At 36.6% G+C, this 21,563-nt stretch overlaps 1 protein-coding gene across 2 annotated transcripts in view; it reads right to left on the minus strand.

The window, feature by feature from the left end:
- Nucleotides 1-8,606: 8,606 nt before the first annotated feature.
- Nucleotides 8,607-21,563, minus strand: part of ZFC3H1 (zinc finger C3H1-type containing) — a 53,877-nt gene continuing 40,920 nt past the window's right edge. For both annotated transcript variants that reach the window (XM_078449674.2, XM_078449673.2), the window contains 12 exons: nucleotides 21,302-21,539; nucleotides 18,894-18,999; nucleotides 18,608-18,806; nucleotides 17,760-17,854; nucleotides 14,195-14,305; nucleotides 13,808-13,912; nucleotides 13,508-13,673; nucleotides 12,327-12,427; nucleotides 10,601-10,702; nucleotides 9,920-9,959; nucleotides 9,616-9,678; nucleotides 8,607-9,486 (listed from right to left, as the gene is read on the minus strand). In XM_078449674.2, coding sequence (XP_078305800.2) covers nucleotides 9,349-9,486; nucleotides 9,616-9,678; nucleotides 9,920-9,959; nucleotides 10,601-10,702; nucleotides 12,327-12,427; nucleotides 13,508-13,673; nucleotides 13,808-13,912; nucleotides 14,195-14,305; nucleotides 17,760-17,854; nucleotides 18,608-18,806; nucleotides 18,894-18,999; nucleotides 21,302-21,539 — 1,464 coding nt within the window. In that variant the 3' untranslated portion in view covers nucleotides 8,607-9,348. The remainder of the gene's footprint in view (nucleotides 9,487-9,615; nucleotides 9,679-9,919; nucleotides 9,960-10,600; nucleotides 10,703-12,326; nucleotides 12,428-13,507; nucleotides 13,674-13,807; nucleotides 13,913-14,194; nucleotides 14,306-17,759; nucleotides 17,855-18,607; nucleotides 18,807-18,893; nucleotides 19,000-21,301; nucleotides 21,540-21,563) is intronic.

Consider the following 21,563-nt stretch of genomic DNA (forward strand, 5'->3'; position numbering starts at 1 on the left):
GATTACTGCGTTACTGAAACCTGGTAGGCACATACCTCGTAGTGAGATGGAGCCTGAAGAAAACGAAGCACCTGGTAGCCACTATATTCCAAATATTTACGTAGATACTCCAATGATTTGTGACATTTCTTCTTCTTTTGTATTAAAAAAAAATTTAAATCCATTAATTCCTCTCTACCCTAGAGCAGTGCTTCTCAAATTTTAATGTACATAAAATCGCCCAGGAATCTTATTAAATACAGATTCTAGTTCAGTAGGTCTGGGGTAGGGCCTGAGATTCTGCATTTCTAACAAGCTCCCAGATGTTCCTGATGCTGTAGATCTAGAACCACCAATGATCTAGAATCATTGTAATCTCTTTAAACACTCCCCACATTAGCGAACCTCCAACAGAAAAAAGCCGTACCTTATTTCCATCTCTTTGCAAGTGCTAGTCCCATCCATCAGCACCATTTTGTTTCCAAGCCTTCATTACAACTTTATTTTGCTAAATAAATATAGGTCCAAGCTAACTTGACAATAATATATATAACAGCTAAGTTCCTTGATCATTCCACTTTCTTTGTCTCAATATTTTCTTCAGGTCTTCCTTACTCTCGGGAAGTTTATGAAGTAATTAGACACCCCCACCACAAGCCTTCTCGTTACACTGAATTGCTGCCCTAACGTACATTGCTGAGGCTTCTTCCTCAAACTGTCTCTGTAATCTCACATATGCTATGGATAGCTAATGTTATGGAGTATTTTGTGTCCCAGTCACTGTTCTAAGCTCTTAACCTGTATGAACTTATTATCCTCACAATCTCAAGTGAGATAAATACTAATATTAACCTCATCTCACTAATGAACAAATGTTGGCTTAGGAGTTAAGTGAAATTTCCCGAGGTCATACAGGCAGGTGTTGAATCCAAAGTACAGAGATCTTAAGCACTAAGCTATACTTTTCTCTCTGAAGAGTGTCTTCTCAGCCCCACTTCCTGCGTTTTCTAAATACGCAACTCTCTGGCTGGTCTTCTTACAGACCCCTCAACTTCAACATAAAGTTATTACTTAAGTTTCTTTACTCATGTGGCTATAAGAACTTACTCCATTCTCTGTCCTCAGGATCTTAAACCATGATGCTACTTATGTTCTTCAGGCATAGGTTCACAAGAGCTTAGCTGAATTCAGTTAACCTATTATGTTGTCAGAGGACAAGAACCTCTGCTGAATCTCAGCAGCTCATTTTAAAAAGGTAGGGGGAGGGGCGCTTGGGTGGCTCAGCTGGTTAAGCTTCAGACTCTTGGTTTTGGCTCAGGTCTTGACCTCACGATTCGTGAGATGGAGCCCCAAATCAGGCTCTGTGCTGACAGAGTCAAGTCTGCTTGGGATTTCCTCTCACTCCCTCTCTCCCTCTGTCCCTCCCTGGCTCTGCTTGGGATTCTCTCTCTCCCTCTCCCTCTGCCCGTCCCTAGCTCACACGTCCCTAGCTCTCACTCAAAAATAAACAGACATTTAAAAAAAAAAATGGTATGGGGTAAAAGGGAGGGAAGGGAGGTGGTTGATGAGAATGAAAATTTTTAAATGCCTGGAAAATCCAGGGGTATGTGGTTTCGGCCACAGTGAATCCTGCTGCCACCATGAATAGGTCTCTTTCCACCCTCAGCTGGGCTTCCCTCTTGGGCCTGACTCCCAGCATTCACAGAGCTGTGGTGAGGCAGCTATCACAGCTCCAGGCTTACATTCTACTAGCTTAGAAAAAAGAAAGATCGTTTCTCAATAATTCCCTCAAAGACCCCAAGATTGCTTCTCAGTGGACCAACTCAACTCACTTTACACTTTAAGTTGCCAGTTAAGGGCATGCACTCAGCAGTTAACTTCCTGGGTTGGTCATTTACTATGTTGGTGACTTAGTTAACTTCTCTGGACTCTATTTGCCACCTGTAAAATGGGGATTATAACAGTATTTCATAGGGTTGTTGTGAGAATTTAATTAAGTTAATAAACCTCAAGCACTTGGCAGTAAGGCCTCAATTGTTAGCTCTTATTAAATGCCCACCCCTGAACCTACATTAACCCACTAAGTCTGGGAAATGCACTTTCTGCTTTTCTATACCAAACTAAAGATTTATAGAGTAGGACTATAGAACTGGAAGGGATTTTAGTGGTTTGCCATTAGAAAGTTGTTTAGAGATTAGAACAAGCTAGGTTCAAGTCACTAACCTCATCCTATAGTCTGTTTACTCTTTGATGGTGGTGTGGCAGAGATGCTTAGCTGTCCCCAAATTATGCATTCTGTTCTTCATCCTTGAATATCCCAGCCTCCCTTGAAGTGGCCAAGTGTCTATGTTCTAAACAATGAGACAAAGCAGATGTGGTTATGTTCAGCTTCTGGGAAGTACTCTTAAGAGAGGAAGTTTGTTCCCCTTGTTCTTCTTTCCTGCTAAACAGAATGTGAACAAAAGGGCTGGGGCTGGAAAAGCTGTCTTGAATCATCAGGACCACCAACCAGAGGGCTGTTGTGCAATTTAGAGAAAGGCCCACCTCCCCATAAAACTTGGGGTCCAGGTGATCCCTCTGTGTGAATTAAAAAAAGGCCCTCCTTCCCCCAGGCCAACTCTGCCAGTGGCCTAGGATGCTTGTGATTGTGGACTTATTTCAACCCCTGTTATTTCAGGCTTTTGGCCATGTGCAGGAAATGACCAGCAGAACCACATGTGGCAGTCCTCTTGAGAACGGAGGTCACGCAGGACAGAGCAACAAGGCAGAAGGTGCCTAGGACTCTATCACCATGGAGTGCCACGCCACTCAGCCCATCTCCATACTTGGATTTTTACCTCAGAGAGAAACTTCCACCTCGTTTAAGCCACTGCTTCGTTTTTCTCAGTCCTACCATAGAAGGCTCATTTGCAACATAATGGAAGCCCTGGATTTTACTCTTGGCTATTTTGACTCATCCTTTTTATTCTCCCCAGTAGATCACATTGCTTTTATTTAGTGCCACATTAACCAATAACCAAAAGTGAATGCTACCAATTATGCTCTGTTCATTCTGTGATTTTTTTCCTCTTTCCACCAATGGAAGCAGAGCTTCCACCAGGATTGGTCTCATTACAGTAAAAAGTAAAATTATGGTTAAAAAGGAAAAAAAGACAATTCCCTTCTCTTTAAAGAATGTCCTTGAAGGATGGTTTTCCAGCTTGGGGATCATGCAAACTCTTGCCTGATTAAATCATTTGTTACTTCTGGCCTGCAAGAATAAGTTTAAATTGGCCAATGGTGCCATGCCCTTCATAGGCAACTCCAATAAAAAGGGTGGAAAGTGACTAGGATTATTGGCTACTCTCTACACTTATATTGGCCATTAATTCTTTCTAGACCCATCAAGAAGTGAAAACTGGGTCCTGAATTAAGTAGTTTTTATCCTCCTTACACCACACACAAAAAAGCCCAGCTAGCATGCTGAGAAACCTCGGAATTGATAACAGAGGATCTTCATATTGATCCCGTTTTATTTAACCTGACGTTAAGACCATCTGCTAGTGGATAGTTTTACCTGTTATTTTGGGCAGTACCACCACTGAATTTAGATGGTAGTGCTTTCTGTTGTGTCTCTTACCGAGAGAGAGCAACTAACTCATGCTTGAGTATTGGGTACGGACATATGCTCCAACTGACAGTAACGAAAGTACATCCAAAACAAAACAATGACTTATTTTGTAGCATCTCTTTGCCCTCAAGTTTTGGAAAATGATCCCCAACTCAAAATACTACCCTTAGTCTTAAAAGATAATTTCTACTATACTATCTCTCAACACCACTGAGGTAAATGCATATATTTCCATATTTTATATATGTGGAAACAGACAAGAAGCGATGAAATGACCTGTCACAATTACACAGCTAGTGTTGGAACGAAATCTAACATCCAGATCTTTTAGATATGTGCTTTTCTCATTACTCACGTTGGTCCATACTCCTCTATTTCCTGAAATGATTTCTTTGTAGCTCCATTTCAACCAGCATGAAATGCCAAATCTATCCACAGGCAGTTTCATAATTTTGACTGTATGATGTGCTAAGTTGAGTGTTTGTTTTGGCCTTGGCAGCAGATATCCCGATTATCTCCATTAATGCAAACAGCTCATCAGTCCTCTATCTTCCTAATTGGTTCAGCTCCCTTAGGCTGTTGGCTATCCTTCTTTCACAATGTTTACATCACTAGGTAAGAACATTTGCAAGATTTAATTTGCTTGATTGACCAAACAATATTGTAAATCTACCTTTGATTTTGGCTGAAGTTGATCAAATCTTGAAGCTTTTAAATGACCAATTTAAGGGTAAGTGCCGTATTCTCTTCTAGGACAGCTGTGCAAATAGTTTTTTTCTTGTTTGGATTAGGCTTTTAGTTCATAGAAGATAGCCCTTTGAAGAGTCACATTCATTTATATTTTGGGTGGCCCCCAAATTGATTAACCTCTTCCACAAAGGGAAAATATTCGTTATTCCATAGTGTTTGTGATACAATGGACTCAAGACACTCTTGATATTCTATTCGTGGTCTTCTATGCAATAGTTGTACCTTACTAGAGGAAAAAAGTCAGGCCCACCAGCACTCACAGCAAAGTCACATCATGTAAGACCAATCAAATTGGCCTGTGTGGATCTTCCGCTTTATTGATGAAAGCAGGAAGCACATGTTCCTTCTAAATTCATGTAAATTTTTTTGCTTCCCAACTGAAATATTTCAAATTCCCAGCATTACTGAATTCTACATTAAAACATTTGTGTTGGGCTGAAATGTGTCGTTTGGAAAAACCAGTTTAAAGCATTGAACACTGGGCTCTCTCCAGGTAGTTCTTCTATATAGATAAAAAATTAACTGAGTCTTATGAGTCATGGAACAGAACTTTGTAGCCTTGACTGGGATTAAAACAGGGCTCCATAGCATTTGCAGATGCTAGTAAATGTTGAGAGCAGCCTTTCATTCATGGATTATCCAAGGAGTTAGGGGAAAAAAAAGAAAACTAGTTGCAGCAGTTAGAATTTCAATGACTCTCCACATCAAGGCTGTTTAAATTGGGCCTGATAAAACTGACTTCTATTCAGCATGTTCATGTGGATTTTGAAGTACAATGTGCCCTAAGAGTTCTTTCTTCTGGACGGATGTGGCTGCTATGGAGTTTTACATGCCATACCTGTCATCATGTTTAATAAAGTCAGTTGTGAATGAATTAGTACAAAGTCAAAGCAGCTTTTTAGGAAGTTTTAAGAAATGCATAGGTTTCTAAACGTGTAAACCTTTCCATAATACTCAGGTGCAAGTAGCACGTAATTTTTGGAAATATTACGGGCCTTAATTTTTCCTATTTTATGACTTAGCCAATAATTCACTTAGCCAGGAAGACTTTCCCAACCTTTCTCAGCCCAAACTTGGAGCTCCTTTGAAAATGCTTCCTTGTCATACACTCTTCTGTTCTGTTAGACTCAAGAGCCTTTTTCATCTTTGTATCTGCAATGTCTAGCACAAAGTTCAAATTGATTCTGAAACCAAAAAAAAAAAAAAATGTGATTCTGCACTGTGGAGTCTCTGAAAACTTGTTGTGGGGTCTCTCTTGTGAAGATCAATGAAATGAAAAGCGGAGAAAATTCTACATCCATTTTACTACAAAAGACACAGCTATTATCTACCTCAAAGATGTCAGAAAAAAAAAAACAAAACAAACTCTTCACATTTATTGCAGATACCTCAACCAAGTAGTACTGACAAAATACAGCATAGCCATTACTGAGGAGGCCATGTGAGTGGCCATGGGCCATGGTAACAACAGCAGGGTGGGGCAGCATTTCCTTAGGCAGCTGTCCACTGGCCCCCAAAATAAGAAACGCACAACTGAAGAACACCTGCAGAAAGGGAGGGGACTTTCTGGAAGTAAATGAAAACAGCCCTAAAAAAATAAAAGAAACAGCTTGGAAAGATAGACTGAACTGTGAAATTTGAGGTTGGACAAAAAAGCAACAATTTCAAAAATGTTCTTGAGAAGTCTGCCTTCTCTTGATCAGTTCTTATTCCAAAATGTTCTGTATAATTACTATTATTTCTCATGGAGGGGCAATGATACATTTTCAGACATAATATCCAAATCTAAAAGGTTACTAAAATTTTATTTCCCCATTCTTCAGTCGAACTAATGTTAACGTGCAGATATGAAAGCAGACTAAGGAAATTATGACTTATCTGTGAACACATGACAGCTTTAAGCAAGAATATTGGCCCTGTTTTGTGTTACAGCCATATGTTCCTACTTTTTCAACCACCTTGAAAAATAAATATTTGAACTACAATCTTCAATAAAGTCTCTCTACATTTGTTGTCAGTCTTAATCACCTTCTGCTTGTCTGCTTAGTGCCTTTAGCTCTTAGATGTTGCACCTGGAGATTCTTGCTTGCTTTATGATGTAGGTTTATATGCCCTTTAATTGAAAGCAAACCGCCTTAGATAATCCAGTGACAACAATGTTACAAGGTCCACTTTCCGTTAAAAGGCAAATAGAAATATTAGGCTGTTCTCTAAAATGAAGAAAAACACATAAAAATACACCGCAATCTGCCACACCACTTCCTTTATCAGAGATAAAGCCCCAAAGCCTAAAATGCCTCTTTTGTGTTTCCCCCCACCGGTAGGACTAAGGGAGTGCAAAGAACTGCAGTTCTCAATGACTAACCTTTCCTGACGGTAGGCCATTTCTCTGCCCAAAGACTTTGTCATACGGTATGTTAAGTAGTATATTCATGCTACCACAGTAACTTTGTCAAGTTATTAATACCAGGTTATTAAAACCTTTATCAAGTTTATTGAGTTTTAATATTCAAATTATTATATGTTGAAAGTACTTAATTTTAAAACTGATAAAAACAAATACAGAAGGATGACCAAAACATATACCTCACTTGTAAGCAGTACTTGCTTTTGGGGGAAGGGGAGATTAAAGAGAGTTTGTAAAATGACAGGAAGAAAGGGTGACATAAGAGGTATCTTAAAAGCAATATAATTTTTATACAATAGCTTCTTGATTTTACTTTTTAAAAACATTTTTTTATTAAAATTTTTTTAAATGTTTATTTTTGAGAGAGAGAGAGAGAGAGAGAGAGCAAGAGCAGGGGAAGGGCAGAGAGAGAGGGAGACACAGAATCCAAAGCAAGCTCCAGGCTCCGAACTGTCAGCACAGAGCCCGAGGTGGGGCTCGAACCCACAAACTGCAAGATCATGATCTGAGCGGAAGTTGGACACTTAACCGACTGAGACACCAGGTGCCCATTTTTTATTTTTTTATTTTTTGAAGTAAACTCCACTCCCAACGTGGGGCTCGAATTCAGAACCCCAAGATCAAGAGTCGCATACTCTGACTGAGCCAGTCAGGTACCCCAAGCTTCTTGATTTTAAATAGCAGTATGACAACTGATCAAAAAGGAAACAGCTGCTTAACAAATGCTAGGTCTTCTGCATGACTATGCACAGTGTAACAGCGACTCCTGGAGTTGTCACTGCGGATAGCCTGCATGGCAGGACCATGGAGCTGATGCACCAATGCAAAGTATTCTTTTTTTAAAAAGAGATAAAAGTTACTGCTGATGAATTGTTAATGCAACAAATGGTAAGTTTAAGAATATACAAAAGTTCAAGACTTATCACTGTCTGCAAAAAACTGACATTTCAGTTAATTAACATCAAAACTGTTACACTACGAGGGGACAGACTGGAAATTTTTTTCTAAGCACCTAACAATGGTTTCCAAATAGAGCGGGAAAAGCTTTCAGGGTTAAACAGTTAAATGCATACAATGGAGGAACACACCCCTCTGTGATTACTGTCTTCCATCCAAATTTCTTTGGTTTTAGAGAAAAATCAATTAGCCTCTTTTGATTTAATGAAAGACACTAGATAAGTGGGTTTCATTCCTGACCTCACCCAAGAGCACTTACTACCAAATACGCACTGTCTGGTAGGCACACAGTTGGGCCTCAAAACATGATTTTATTTTGACTAAGCATTATACAAATACACATGTGTACAAATTTGCCTACTATTTCATGGGGCTGCTGCTCTGTCTCCAGTAATCAGATTGAATTGTAGCTATAAAACCAGATTTGTGAAAGTGTGTGTATCATTAACCAATTTTCTACCAGGTGCAAACAACCGACTATAGACTAGGAAAAAGACCTCCAAAGTCTCCTCTATATTTGGTCATAATGATATTCAACATAAGAGAGCATGTCACTAAGCAACTCATTCAAACTACAGTTGAGAGATACTTTCTAAACACTGGGTTCTGAGAACGAGGAATTTAAAGGTAATGCAAACCTGTTACTGTCCTCAAAACAGAACAGAACCTATCTTCTCATAAATCAAGAAGTCACTGGAATGTTTATGGGAAAGCAGGCTAGGATATAATTACAGTGAAAATCCGTATCTCATATTGGAACCCTTTCCCACCATGTGTGTGTGAAAAGTGAATAAAGACAGCAACGTTTTTTAAAAAGTTAACTTATATTAAAAAATATTTTGTTTATAAACAATTTTAATACTACAAAGTAGTATTTCAATACAAAGCAGTTCAAATATTAACTGTTCTTTAAACTGTTAAACTTTATTATAAATTAAAATTTCTTTACAAAAAAATTGCACATAATATTTGACCACTCTTAGGTTCTGATGCACTGGCATTTGCAATAGTTTCTTTAATCTTCAAGTTAAACAGTCTCGGCAAGGAGTCCAGAACGTAGAAAGGGCAATAAACAACCCTGTTAGAGCATTCAAGTGCAACTAGCAGACTTGTGGCCATGGCAGTTACACTTTCCTTAAGATGGACTGCTTAAGTTTTAAATCCTGAAATGAAGAATCTCAAAGGTTTAAAAGAAGAAGAACTAAAAGGGACTGCCTGGTTTTTACTGTAAACACAGCCCTGGAAATTAAATCCCAACAAGAATCTCTCAGGCATCAGAGTGTGTCAAGTGAATCAGGAATAGCACAACGTAAAGAAAAGGGGGAAAGTAAAAAATAAAAACAAAACAAAGCAAAATTAAAATAAATGTCAGTCACTTTGAGGAACTATACTTACGTACATGATGTTATGAGAATCTGGCAGGGCCTAGAAGTAGGCCAAACAGGAAGTTCATTTATCCAACCGAAGAGGGTCATGTTCATTGCTTCCGGTTTTGAGGATAGGATATTGTAGGGGACTTGATATGATCAGTAAAATGCTTGTCTGCCTTACGCAGACCTTAGCCAGGGATCAGCCTAATCTTGAAGGATCATTCAAATAATTTTGGCAATTATTATAAGGACTTAGAACTGACTGCACCCAGTGTTCAGTGATTCTTGCTTTCTGTTTTGTAACTGTTTAAATTTAAGAGCTCATTTAGGCTGACTCCAATCTCTTGGCACTTGGAAACTAGTTTTCTCAGGTTATCAGTTTTACCTCCTTCTGATGCTTCAAACAAGAGTTGCTGTAAAAGACAGGGAAGCACAGAAGTAAGACTTAGCTAGATTTTGAGCATCACCACATCAATGGATATGGCACATGCAGAAAATTTATAGGAAAACTTCAAGATGAAATAAAAGGTAAAAAGCATTACATCTTTCCACAGTGATGCACAAAGAGGTAACTTCTGTAAGGCTCTCTGATATAAACGGTGGACCTATAAGATAGATATACACACAATTCCATCAGGAAACATGATGAAAAACACCTTTATAACCCTAATTATTTGACTGGGACCTCACGAAATACAAAACGGTTACACTGGGTTTTCAAGTTTCCAAACATTTAGAGTTCTTAGGATGGTAACATCTATGCATTAATCCTTTTAAACTGAGAAGTCAACAAAAGGGGCAGAACAGCTTAAAAACAAAGTGACCCATCTGATAATCATAGCTTACCTCTCTTTGTCCCTTTAGAACAATCTCAGCAGCAATGGCTCTAAGAAAAAACAAAGGAATATAGAAAAGGGAAAAGAAAAATTTATATATCTTTGAACGAAATGAGATACTACCACTGGCAGAATACTGACTGTGGGAATCTGAGTACAAAACTTCCTGAAAGTAACAGGCTAAACTTCCAAGGAGGGTAACCTATAGTGAAAAGAAAAATTCAACAATTTTTATCAACTTTACAAGAATTAAGCAGACCAGTGTTTTGAACATAAATAACGTTCATGAAAAATACTCATAATTACTAGTAAAAACACCTGGCACTCTTAATAGCTTAAAAAAAAAAAAGACATCAGACTATAAAAGGGGGGAGGGAAACCCACACATTTAAAAAAAGATGGTCTTAAAATGTGTATAACAGATTTGTTTGATAACACTACTGTTACCTAAATGTTCTGCCGCCAAAAAAAATTCAAATTCTACCCATTTTTGCTTTTAAAAGCAATTGTTAACGAGCACTCCCTTACTCTTGGTAGAAAACCTCAGCAAGTGACAAAAACAAATCTAAATTAGAGTAGAGATCTGTCCAGGAAAAAAAAACATAGATGTCATTTCAGATTTACCTGTCTGGAGCAAACCTTACAAATAAAAGCAATAGCTATAAAAACATGTACATGATTGCTGCATTACATTTTCCAGGTGGCCAGGCATGTTGGAATATTATATGTAAACATCTTGGCTTGAAGTTTCAGAATCTGAACATTGCTTTCTTCCCATTCATGTTGAAGTAGCCTGCAAAGTACATTCAGGAAAATGAACAAGGCACTGTAAGTGTAGGGAACCCCCAATGTGCTCTATGAGCAGAATGTTTGATGAGGTACAATTTTTGATCAGTTAAATTCCCTCAAGGCTATTCAGCACGTGATTCTAGAATACCTCTTACAAAAATCACCCCGGGACAGGAATAAGCAAGCTAGCAAGATACCCAGTCAAGACCCATGCCATGTTCAATAAAGTAGAATAAGGTCCATGTACTCCTACACTAAAGCACTCCCTCCAAGCACCCCCTCCCCCAAAATTTTTATAATAATGACTAGATATATTAATGCAATTTCCTTGTATTTTTCTTTCTTTATTAAACAGAGTAGACGTAAATATGAATGTTTCTTGGGCTAAAATGTAAGTACAGTGACTAATTATTAAGTTCTCTATTCTGAAAAAAAAAAAAAAAAAGACAAGAATGATCACAAGGAAGTAACTATCAAAATACAGAAGTGGAGCTTTACCAACAAAACCAACAATTAAACTACCTTTCCTATAATGCCTATAATTCTATCATAACAGAAACTAGTCAAAATAATACATTTTATATTTTTCAAATGTTTTACCAAAGGTGATGCCTTATAATAGAAATTTCTGTATTAGCTTCCAAAGACTAGAATGTTTACTAAGAATTTTTATTATGAAACACTACTTTTGTTGCACCCTCAGACCTTCAAATTTTTTTCAACCTCATACCATTTTCCCACACACGGGCTAAGTGGAATGTAAATATTTTAACACATAAGGAAATATTTGATAAATTTAGGTACCTTATGATCCACAAAACAAACTTAGAAACATAAGACACAATACAATGCAGTGGGAATCACTGCACAAGTACAAGCCAAGGCATTAGCATGTAGGGTACCATTTTGAATTAAAAAGCACAATTCTTGACAGTGAAAATAAGTTTACTCTGTTGGAATAGAGAAACTACAAAGAGATGCTCAGAAATCTCCAGTTCAATATATGAAATCCGTACATAAGTGTTTCTCAAATGTGATTTGAGGGCTCAAGCTCAGGAATCTGTATTTTTAAGAATGCTCCACACCCAATGTGGGGCTTGAGCTCATGACCCTGAGATCAAGAGTCACAGACTCTACCAACTGAGCCAGCCAGGCACCCCCAGGGATCTGTATTTTACACAAACATCCCAGGAGATTCTGATGCATGTTAATACTTCAGAGCAACTGACATATATGAAAACAAGTCATAATAACCAAAATATATACAGTTGGCTGCTATCTTTGTAATAACACTTTACAAACCTCTTAAGTAATATTTCTTTGCTATGTAAAACATGATTATTGCTTATTATGCACGTGCTAAGGACAGATGGTATGTGCTTAGGGACATAAATGAACTTTACTTGAATTATATGCCCCTTAAAACCTGCAGTTTTCTGAAGTTATCAGATTTTTATACTGACTTTTATATGAAGCTGTATATTGCTTAACTCTGAAATTAAAGTAGTATATATCAACGAGAAAATAGTAAAGGACAGACTACTTTTAGTCACGTTTTCAAGAATAATTTTATATGAAGAGCTATATAATATTGAGCTGAGATTGAAAAGAATTTTATTTTTTCTTACCTCAGTGCAAGTCCAGAATTAGTTGGCATAATTGAGCAAAACCGTTCCAAGGTTTTGGAATGCTGAGTCTTTGGAACACAGCTCAAATAAAAGAAAATAACCTGGAAAGGTTGACGGGGGGAAAATAAATGCAACAAAATGTGAAATCCAATTACTTAAATGTTTTAATGAGAAAACCAAAATGGTCTTTAAGACATGAATGTATAAATTATAATAATGTATGATGCTGTGAGTTACAGTTCCTACCATTAATTATATTAGTGACTTTCCAAATATGAATTAGGAAATATGATCTAGTGATGATAGCCATGGACTGAGAACACTGACAAGAAGCCAGGAGTCCGGGTTTTCATTCCTGAGTCTACCTTTACTTGCTGTATAGCTGGGCAAGTCATAGGACTAATAATACCTGCCACATCTTGCTCATGGAATGCCCGTGTGTAAATGACTTAATGTCCACAAAGTGGTTTGAGATCCTGGGATAAAGAATGGCATAGAAGTACAAAGCATAATAATTGGTTATCCCGATTAGCAACAAACCATCCCACCAAAAAATAGAATACATATATGTTTTAGCCTACATGGAGCTTTAATAGGAAATTTTAGCCTACACTGTACTGAATAAAAGGGGTCTCTGAAAAGAAACTAAAACAAACCTTTGCTTCCTTTCTTATAAGGAAATAACCTTATAAATAGATCATTAGTTCTATTCTACTATTAAAATTCTAAACAACATCTAATTTCAGCTTTCTTATGCCCTATGTATAGCTATATTCACTTAACACAGTATTAACCAAAAAAAAGTAGCTCCACTGTACATTATGGAATTTTTCATTCAGTGAATTTCCAACTAATCAAGCAAAACATTAGATATTATTATAATTACATTTTTTGATCTTTCCTCTTTAATATGTATTAAACTTTAACATTTCTTCAATTTTGCTTCAATGTTAATTTTTCTTAAATATAAGAATCAAAATACACATTTATCTTAACTGAACCTTAAAGGGCTCTGTTCCTAGATTTAAGAGATAAGCAGGAAACACGGTCAAGAATAACATTAAATGCTAGGAAAGTGGTCCTACAAAGCTCTCTTGATAAAAAACAGGAGTTTTACTGTCATTTTTCCAAGTCCCCTTCTTTTGTACAAGTATCTAAAGAAAAAAGTTTTAAGTTCTTACCCTATTATGAAATTCATAGTTGGACCAGTAATCAGCACTGCTAAAAGGAATGGGGTATCGGGCAGGGACTGTAACCAAACATCTATTCACTAAATCAGTAAAAAATCTGAATTCTTGGACTTTGTTTCTGGATCCAGCAGCTCTATTATTGGCAAAGACAAGATAACTGCCAAAAGAAAAATATTATAATTTAGAATAATTAAGGCAGCGAGTCTCTCACTCAGAAAACTGATCACCCCTTTCCCCCCACCATATCCCCTTATTCCAAATCCCATTCTTATTAAGAGGAACTAAACTTACTCCATCCAAATCTTCTGCACTATATCAGATCTCATGGCCACCCCTAATGCTGCCTCATATGCCTCCACTGTCTCTTTAATACTTGATTGAAGAGGATGACAAAGGCTGTTTTAAAAATGAAGGAAAACAATGTATGTCTACAGCTCACTTCGATTAGTAAAGGAATGACAATATATATTTAAGCATCACAGATATAGAATGGAATTCTTCTTTTGATGTTTCTTCTTTAATAATGTATAAACCTTTAATAATGTATAAAGTATGTCCCTTCAATTTTGCTTCAATGACTTTAGCATCAAGTTAACTTTAACACAAGGTAATTTGGTAATAAATAACAAATGCAAGCCTAATATGCAACATTTCTCTCCATGTTAGATAATGTCTCACCAGTAAATCAGCCACAAATAAGGAACCTGGTGGTTAAACAACTCATCATCAAAAGTCCCTTTACATAAACGGGCTGGAATGTCAAGTGGTCCTGGGATATTTAAAAGATACCTGGAAAAAAACAAACAAAAAAACACTGTTGGAAATTATGCCTATGCACACATGGATTACTAACACTTAAGAAAAACAGAAACAAAACAAAACAAAAAAGACCTCTGTTTCAACTTAAATGTCCTTGAAGTATACTTTATTTTCACATGTATACCATACTGCTTTGGTCCCATCTCTAGCATCACACAGTCTATTATTTTATACCTACACGAGTAACTCTTCAAAAATGAATTCATTCTATGCCCCAGCCCCAAATTAAATAAACCACCATAATCATCTAATCAAAAACAGAGAACAAATGAGATTACTATGTATCTAAAATTTCTCCACAAAATCTATACATTTAAAAAAAAAAAAAATTATTTAAGAGTTATAAAAGTTGATATCTGAAAATAATCTCTTCCTCACATATACACACATAGCCTTTTAGATATATCAAAGTGTATTCGGTAACATATCGGTCCATAAGGTACTTGTCAGAAGAGGTCCATAATCAAGTAAAACTGGGAAATACTGAAAATTATAGTACACTCTTATAAAAAGCCACAATAGAGTGTTTAATAGCATATTAAAGATTCTATGAAGTCAATCAATTATTGCAAGGAACTGAGTTTTAATGGATTAGAGAAACTGTATGGAGGCAGAGGGCAGGAGGAACCATAAGCAAGAGAAAAAAAACAGGACATTTAGGAGTCAGGTTATTATCCTGCTGATGACTTGGCCTTAACTAGCTGTATTACTGTCATTTAATCACTTGACTTCTAAGGATACTAGTTTTGTCAACTGAAAACTGACGTAAGAGGAGATCTAATCTATTTAAGACTCCATCCCTAAGCTAACTTCAGTACACTGAATAAAATCCCCTGGTTAACTTCTGTGGCTATCTACTAACCTCCAAATTGATTTGAAACACATGAAAATTACCTTATCTAGTTCTTTTTATTAAAAGTTACATAGAAAGGGAAATGATAGAACCCAACTCCATGTAAATATTACAACACATACAAAATTCTTAGTATTGTTTCACAATTTCTACTCATGAAATAAAAAAAAAATATTTTGAACCTATTAAGAGCATCGACTTACCGTATTAAATAAATCTTGACTCTATTTATAAATTAAAAATTTTTTTTATCAACATCAATAAGAAGTATGACAATGCTAACAACTATCTCACCTACTGCCATTCTCCTAAAAACTGACTCAAAAAAGATTTCCTAAATGAACAAAAAATGCACACTGTGTAAATAAGGTCTTCAGTATTGTCTAAACTAAGCACAAGATACCTTTTCCTTGTAACTCCTGGTGTATTATGAATTATGACTATTCCCATGAAACATTTCATAAGGCAAGGTGACTTAGTAAACAATAGAAGATTATTAGGAGGCAGCCCCTTTCCAAATTTTTATTGACAGTTATTCAGTCTCCTTCATTAAGCTGACATCAAGAAGATCTGAAGATCTTTGATTAGTTACCACAGCAGAAACTAGCAGCATCTTCTTTTAAGCTAAACCAATTACCTCCATGCCCAAGGGAAGATCAGAACGAGCAAGTCTGTAAAATGTTCAGCTTTAGATCTGTCCTGTGCCTAAGTTTGAGACATTAAAGCAATCTAACTTGACAGAGACGAAGTCAGCAGGAGGAAGCTGAACAATCTCTAAGTTTCTTACAGATAGTTTACTTATTCTCCATTATTTTGTATTTTAAATTACTCTTTCGTAATTAACTGTAAGATATTAATCTAGATGTAATAGAGCAGAAAGAATTTCAGAAACAGTACTAAAGTCACTATGTCAATAAACTGGTTACCATAAGAGGATAGACATAAAGACTCAAGTCTAGGAAAAGAATAGTGACCCCAACTTTTGCCAAATCTCAAGTAAAACTGATATTCTAAGGTAGATGGACCACTGAATTAACAAAATGTGGGTTACTTTTAGAAAATGTTTTCATATAACACTGCTACACTGTGGGATAAGCAGGGGAAGCACCTAAGAAAAGAAAAATATTTGCAAGCTTTTGACTTACATATTTAAAACCAAAACTTTATCTGCACTATTTTCTACAACAAAAATTTTTAGGAGATATTCAACTTAGGTCTTCCTTCTCTCAGTTCTTCCTAACATAAAATGATAGAGTATGTTATGATAAAATATTTTCTTTTTGATGCTGTTTGATTTGGGATCAGCAAACTTATTTTTGTAAATAAAGTTTTATTAGCATACAGCCATGCTCATTCATTTAGCTCATTCATTTATATATTGTCTATGGCTACTTTCTTCCTAAACAGCATAGGTAACAAGAAGTGATAGACCACACAGCTTGCAAGCCTATTTACTATCTAGCCCTTACGAAAAAAAGTTTGCGAGGCAGGTGGGTGGCTCAATCAGTTAAGCATCTGACTTTGGCTCAGGTCATGATCTTGTGGTTCATGAGTTCAAGCCCCGTATCAGGCTCTGTGCTGACAGCTCAGAGACTGGAGCCTGCTTCGGATTCTGTGTCTCCCTCTCTCTCTGCCCCTCCTCTGCTCAAGCTCTGTCTCTCTCTCTCTCTCCAAAATAAACATTTAAAAAAAAAGAAGAAGAAAGAAAGAAAAGAAAAGAAAAAAGTTTGGTGGAACACCTGAGCATACAACTCTTGGGTCAAAGGCTCAGGTCATGATCTCAAGGTTGTGGGTCAAGCCCTGTATTGGGCTCTACGCTGAGGGCTCCGAGCTGAGTGTGGAGCCTGCCTGGGGGATTCTCTCTCTCCATCTCTCTCTGCCCCTCCCCCATCTGTCCGTGCTCTCTCTCACTCCCTCTCTCTCAAAATAAATATTTATAAAAAAAACAACAACTTTGCTGACCCCTATAGGGATGGGGAGGAAGGGAAGAGAAGTCCACCCAGAAGTAATTCCTCAGGATTGGCTGTGGCCTCCTATTATTGTTAGAGTAAGAATTCACAACTAAGCAAGCAAAGGCAGTAAATATAGAGCTCTCTGGAAATTACTGAGAAAGTGGTTGAAAAAGATTGCCTGAAAGCTTCCCACTCAATATTTCAGAGGCTAGAGCAATTCTCTTTAGATTTTAAGAAAAAGTAAAAGGCATATTATTTACATCTACTTGAGCTCACCAAATAAATTAAAATTCATTTTTTCAGAAATCACTGAGATTGTCTCCGATAATTCACTGCTATAGTATTAAGTACTAAAATGAACAATAATAAATTAAAAGCAGGATGAGTCACCATGATGTTAATATAAGCCTTCCTTTGTTAGTGTCTCTACTCCAAGGAATGCGTATTACCTCTTTTCTCCATTTTTATTAAGTTCTACTGCCCTCATAATAGTTCTATAAGAATGTTCAAGTATTTTTTTACATCAGTCTAAAATATAATCAACCCACACAAAAAAATGTAGTTTTTCCACTAAACTATACTCTCTTTCTTCTATAAGTCAAGAGTTCTACAAACTTACCGAAACAGATCCAAGTTACTATATTTCTCAAACCCAGGTTTAAAGAAGGATGCAATAAATTTCCGCAAAGATGGAAGAAGATTATCTCCTTGATTCTATTTTTTAAAAAGAGAGGAAGGATATACATTAGACTTACAGTGTTTAATTACATCATTCAAAGGAGGAGGGCACCGGGGTGGCTCAGTTGGTCACGCGTCTGACTCCTGATTTAGGCTCAGGTCATGATCTCATGATTTTTGAGTTCGAGTCCCAAGTCGGCATGGAGCCTGCTTGGGATTCTCTGTCTCCTTTTCTCTCTGCACAGCCCACCCCCCACCCTGCCTTTGCCTCTCAAAAATAAACATATAAACATTTAAAAAATTCTTTTCAAGGGAGGAAAAAGCCCTTAAAAAAAAAAACACTGATCAGATTAAGTTTCTTGAATAGGTGGAGGTAGAGAGAACTTCTACATTTTGATCTCCAATTAAAGTCAACTAACCATTAAACAGCTTAACACCCGATATACCATATCCACCAACTGTCTAATAAGCTTCTATTACATGTTTAGCACTGTGTGAGGTGTGTTGGAGGCTCTAAATCTGGTTAAGACATGATTCTTGCCCTCAAAGAGTAGAGTATATAAAGCAGCTATCAACAAAATTACAAAGCACTATAATAAGGGCAATGGCAGAACTATCCACAGAATATTTATAGCAAAGACAGCAGGAACATATAACACAGTCTGCAAAGGGAAAAAGGACCAGGAAAAGCTCCTTGGAGAGGCTGATGCCTGAAGCATATTAAAGGATGAATAAGAAAATGTGAAACACAAAAACATATTTAAGAATTTTGAGGCTTTTTTTTTTTACCTGTAGGATGAAGAATTTGCACATATGATAAAAAATCTCTGCATTCTGAGGATTTTTTTCAAATGCAGTAAGCCACACTGCTCTGGCTTTGTCGTGCTGATTTGTTTGCAAATATAAAGCAACAAGGGCTTCCAACAATTGGCAGTTCATGGGACACGTTTCCAATAAACATTTACAAAGCTCCACTGCAGCCTCATACCTTTAATAACAAAAAAACATGTCTAAACACATGAGAAAAAAAATCAACTTTTAACGCACAGTTAACTGCTTGTCGATTAAGTTTTACCTCTCTAGAAGCTGGTGCAGAGCAATCATGTTTGTGTAAAGTGGAACACAGACTTCTACTCTTTCCTCAACAGTATGGCTCTCATCTGTGCAAGCTTTCACAGCATCTATCCAAAAACATCACAATAACAGAAATCAAACATAAAATGAATTATCTGACTATGTTATTTAAATTCTGGGAGATTAATACAACATGGTGGCCTACCCTTTTGCTTGCCCATAATCTTATTCATCTTTACTCCAGAGGTATTTTTAGGTATCTCCAAACTCCCTAAAACTCAACCTCTTACCCTCACATTCTTGGTAAGAATAAAACCATTCAATATGAGCTCTCACACGTATCAAAGGTTTCACTTAAGTGTCTCTGCATTTACCTAAATTTCTTAAAACTGGTCTCAAAAAAAAAAAAAAAAAATCATAGAATGAATTATCTTTTGGTTTTTCTTTGACCCAATTCAAGAGGCCTTGCTCTCTGTTATACAGCCATTTAATTGTCTTCCCCTAAACTAGATCCTTTCCTTATTCCTTCAAAACACGTTTCCCTTGTAAAGAGTCCTTTACTTGATCCTGCTGGGTCTTAGAGAATGGTTCACTGTTTTACTTTGCACAGCTGTTACCATTTCCTCCTTTGCTCAGTGGTAGTATGATTTCCCAGATAGAGTGTCATTCTGAAACTGCACTTCTGACGTTCACTTACAAAAATCATCTAAACAAACCTAAAGGCCAATACTACACTTGCTTCATTCTCAATTGATAATGTTCTTCCTCTTCTTCTCAATTTTTTTCTTCCCTATGCTATCAAGAGTTTATTTACATGTCCTCTTGGTCTCATTCATTGACTCTTCTCCTTCACCCCTGTTGCTATAGTCTTAAGTTTCCATTTTCTCAGAGAAAATATTTCATAGCTTCAACTACTAAAAAATTTACCGCAAGAGCACATTAAAAACTGTGAAGCACTTTATAATATAGTAGCTCCTACATTAATAACTTTCAAATCATTTTTCTATCCATAATCATCCACTTAAGGTCCACTTCCTTATTTCCTTCTGCCAGTGAGTATTTCCACTTGAATGGCCAATTACCATTCACAAATACTACTCCTACTACCAAAATCAGTCTTCCCAAATTTACTTGTTTTCTATTAATACACTTTTTCCCCCAGCCTCAAAACCCTGAAATCATCTTTGACTATTTCTTCTCTATTTCCCTCACATCTGCATGTGAGAACTTCAAATGTCTCCAATAAACATTCCCTCTTTCCCAGGTTCTGTTTTTTGTGCTTCACTTATGGCCATCAACTTCTGGTTTTCCTACCTTTCAAATCATTCCTCTTCAGCACATTCTTCCTTTCTTCAAGAACCTTGACTGTCATCAAGTCTACCACTTACAAAGTTCATGAAAATCTGATATCATTCCACTTACCGAACTTAATTTCTACTGTTCTCTAGCATAAAACTCTTGCTTTGATAAGAACTCTCCCTTCTTCTAATCTCCCTTCAAATCCACTGCACCAATTTCTATCTACTTGTTGCTTTTTATTAACTTAGCTCCCTTAACAGGAATGTCCTGCTTTTCCTTCCTTTTCTTTGGTTTATTCACTAAATATTTACTAAGCACTTAGTATGCTGCAGACATTATAGGTCCTTGGGAAATACAGAACAAATAAGACCAGGGTCCCATCTTTGAGGAAGCCAACTATGTCACAACAGAATCAGCTTCACAGTCCAGTTCCAAGTCTTAATTCTTCTGCAAAGACTTCTTTCATCATGCCAACCTACAATAAGCTCTCTCCTTTGGGGTTATGACCTGCACAATATAATTCTATACATCACAAATCTCTGTCTCTTCTGAAGCACAGAATTTAGACTATATACCAATACAGTTACATGGTCTCATACATTTAATAACTGTATCAAATGGATAAATTTTATCTTGTGACTAGGCTACATACTTCCTATTAGAAGGGAATAAGCTTTGTCCTTAACTGTTGTCCATAGCTGATATACCATTTAGCATATGGTAGTACTCAAACTCATTGACTAATGAAGAAAACATTAGTTACTTGAAAAGAGATGATATAACCTTTTAACTATCACCTTGATGGATTGTTTTAAAAAAATTACCTGGTTCTCTTATTCAATCAACTCATTAAATCTACATAATATGTTTTATCTACATATTTAGCCACAATCAAAAAAAATATTTAAGGTAATATAGTTCCTGGCTTTCATAGATGCCAAATGTCCATCTTATGTGACTCAACCCTTAATCTTTTAAGCATTGATATACTACTAAAGTGTTAAACTACAGCTTGAAATATGTAGATACAAATTTGTTCCAATTAATTATGAAGAATCATAATAAGGGGTAAGTTGATGTTCTAAATAACTTATAAACATTTGCACTTACCTTCGAAAACTGCTAGCAACATGTCAGGATTAGTCTTTACATCTTGAACTGTTTGCCATGGCATTACAAATGATTCTGTGTTAACAATTCTTGAAGGATTGGCATTAGATGGATCGTAAAATTTTGAAGGGAGAACGTTGAATTCAATAAGATGTATGTAGGCCAGCCATGCCAAGCATCGATCACTTGTTTTAAGGTATTCAGCTACTATTCCACCATTAGCTGATTTCAGTGCATTCTAGGTAAAATGAAAAAACAGCCT

The sequence above is a fragment of the Panthera onca genome, chromosome B4 (genome assembly GCF_046562875.1).
Source record: "Panthera onca isolate mPanOnc1 chromosome B4, mPanOnc1 haplotype 2, whole genome shotgun sequence".
Taxonomy (NCBI): domain Eukaryota; kingdom Metazoa; phylum Chordata; class Mammalia; order Carnivora; family Felidae; genus Panthera; species Panthera onca.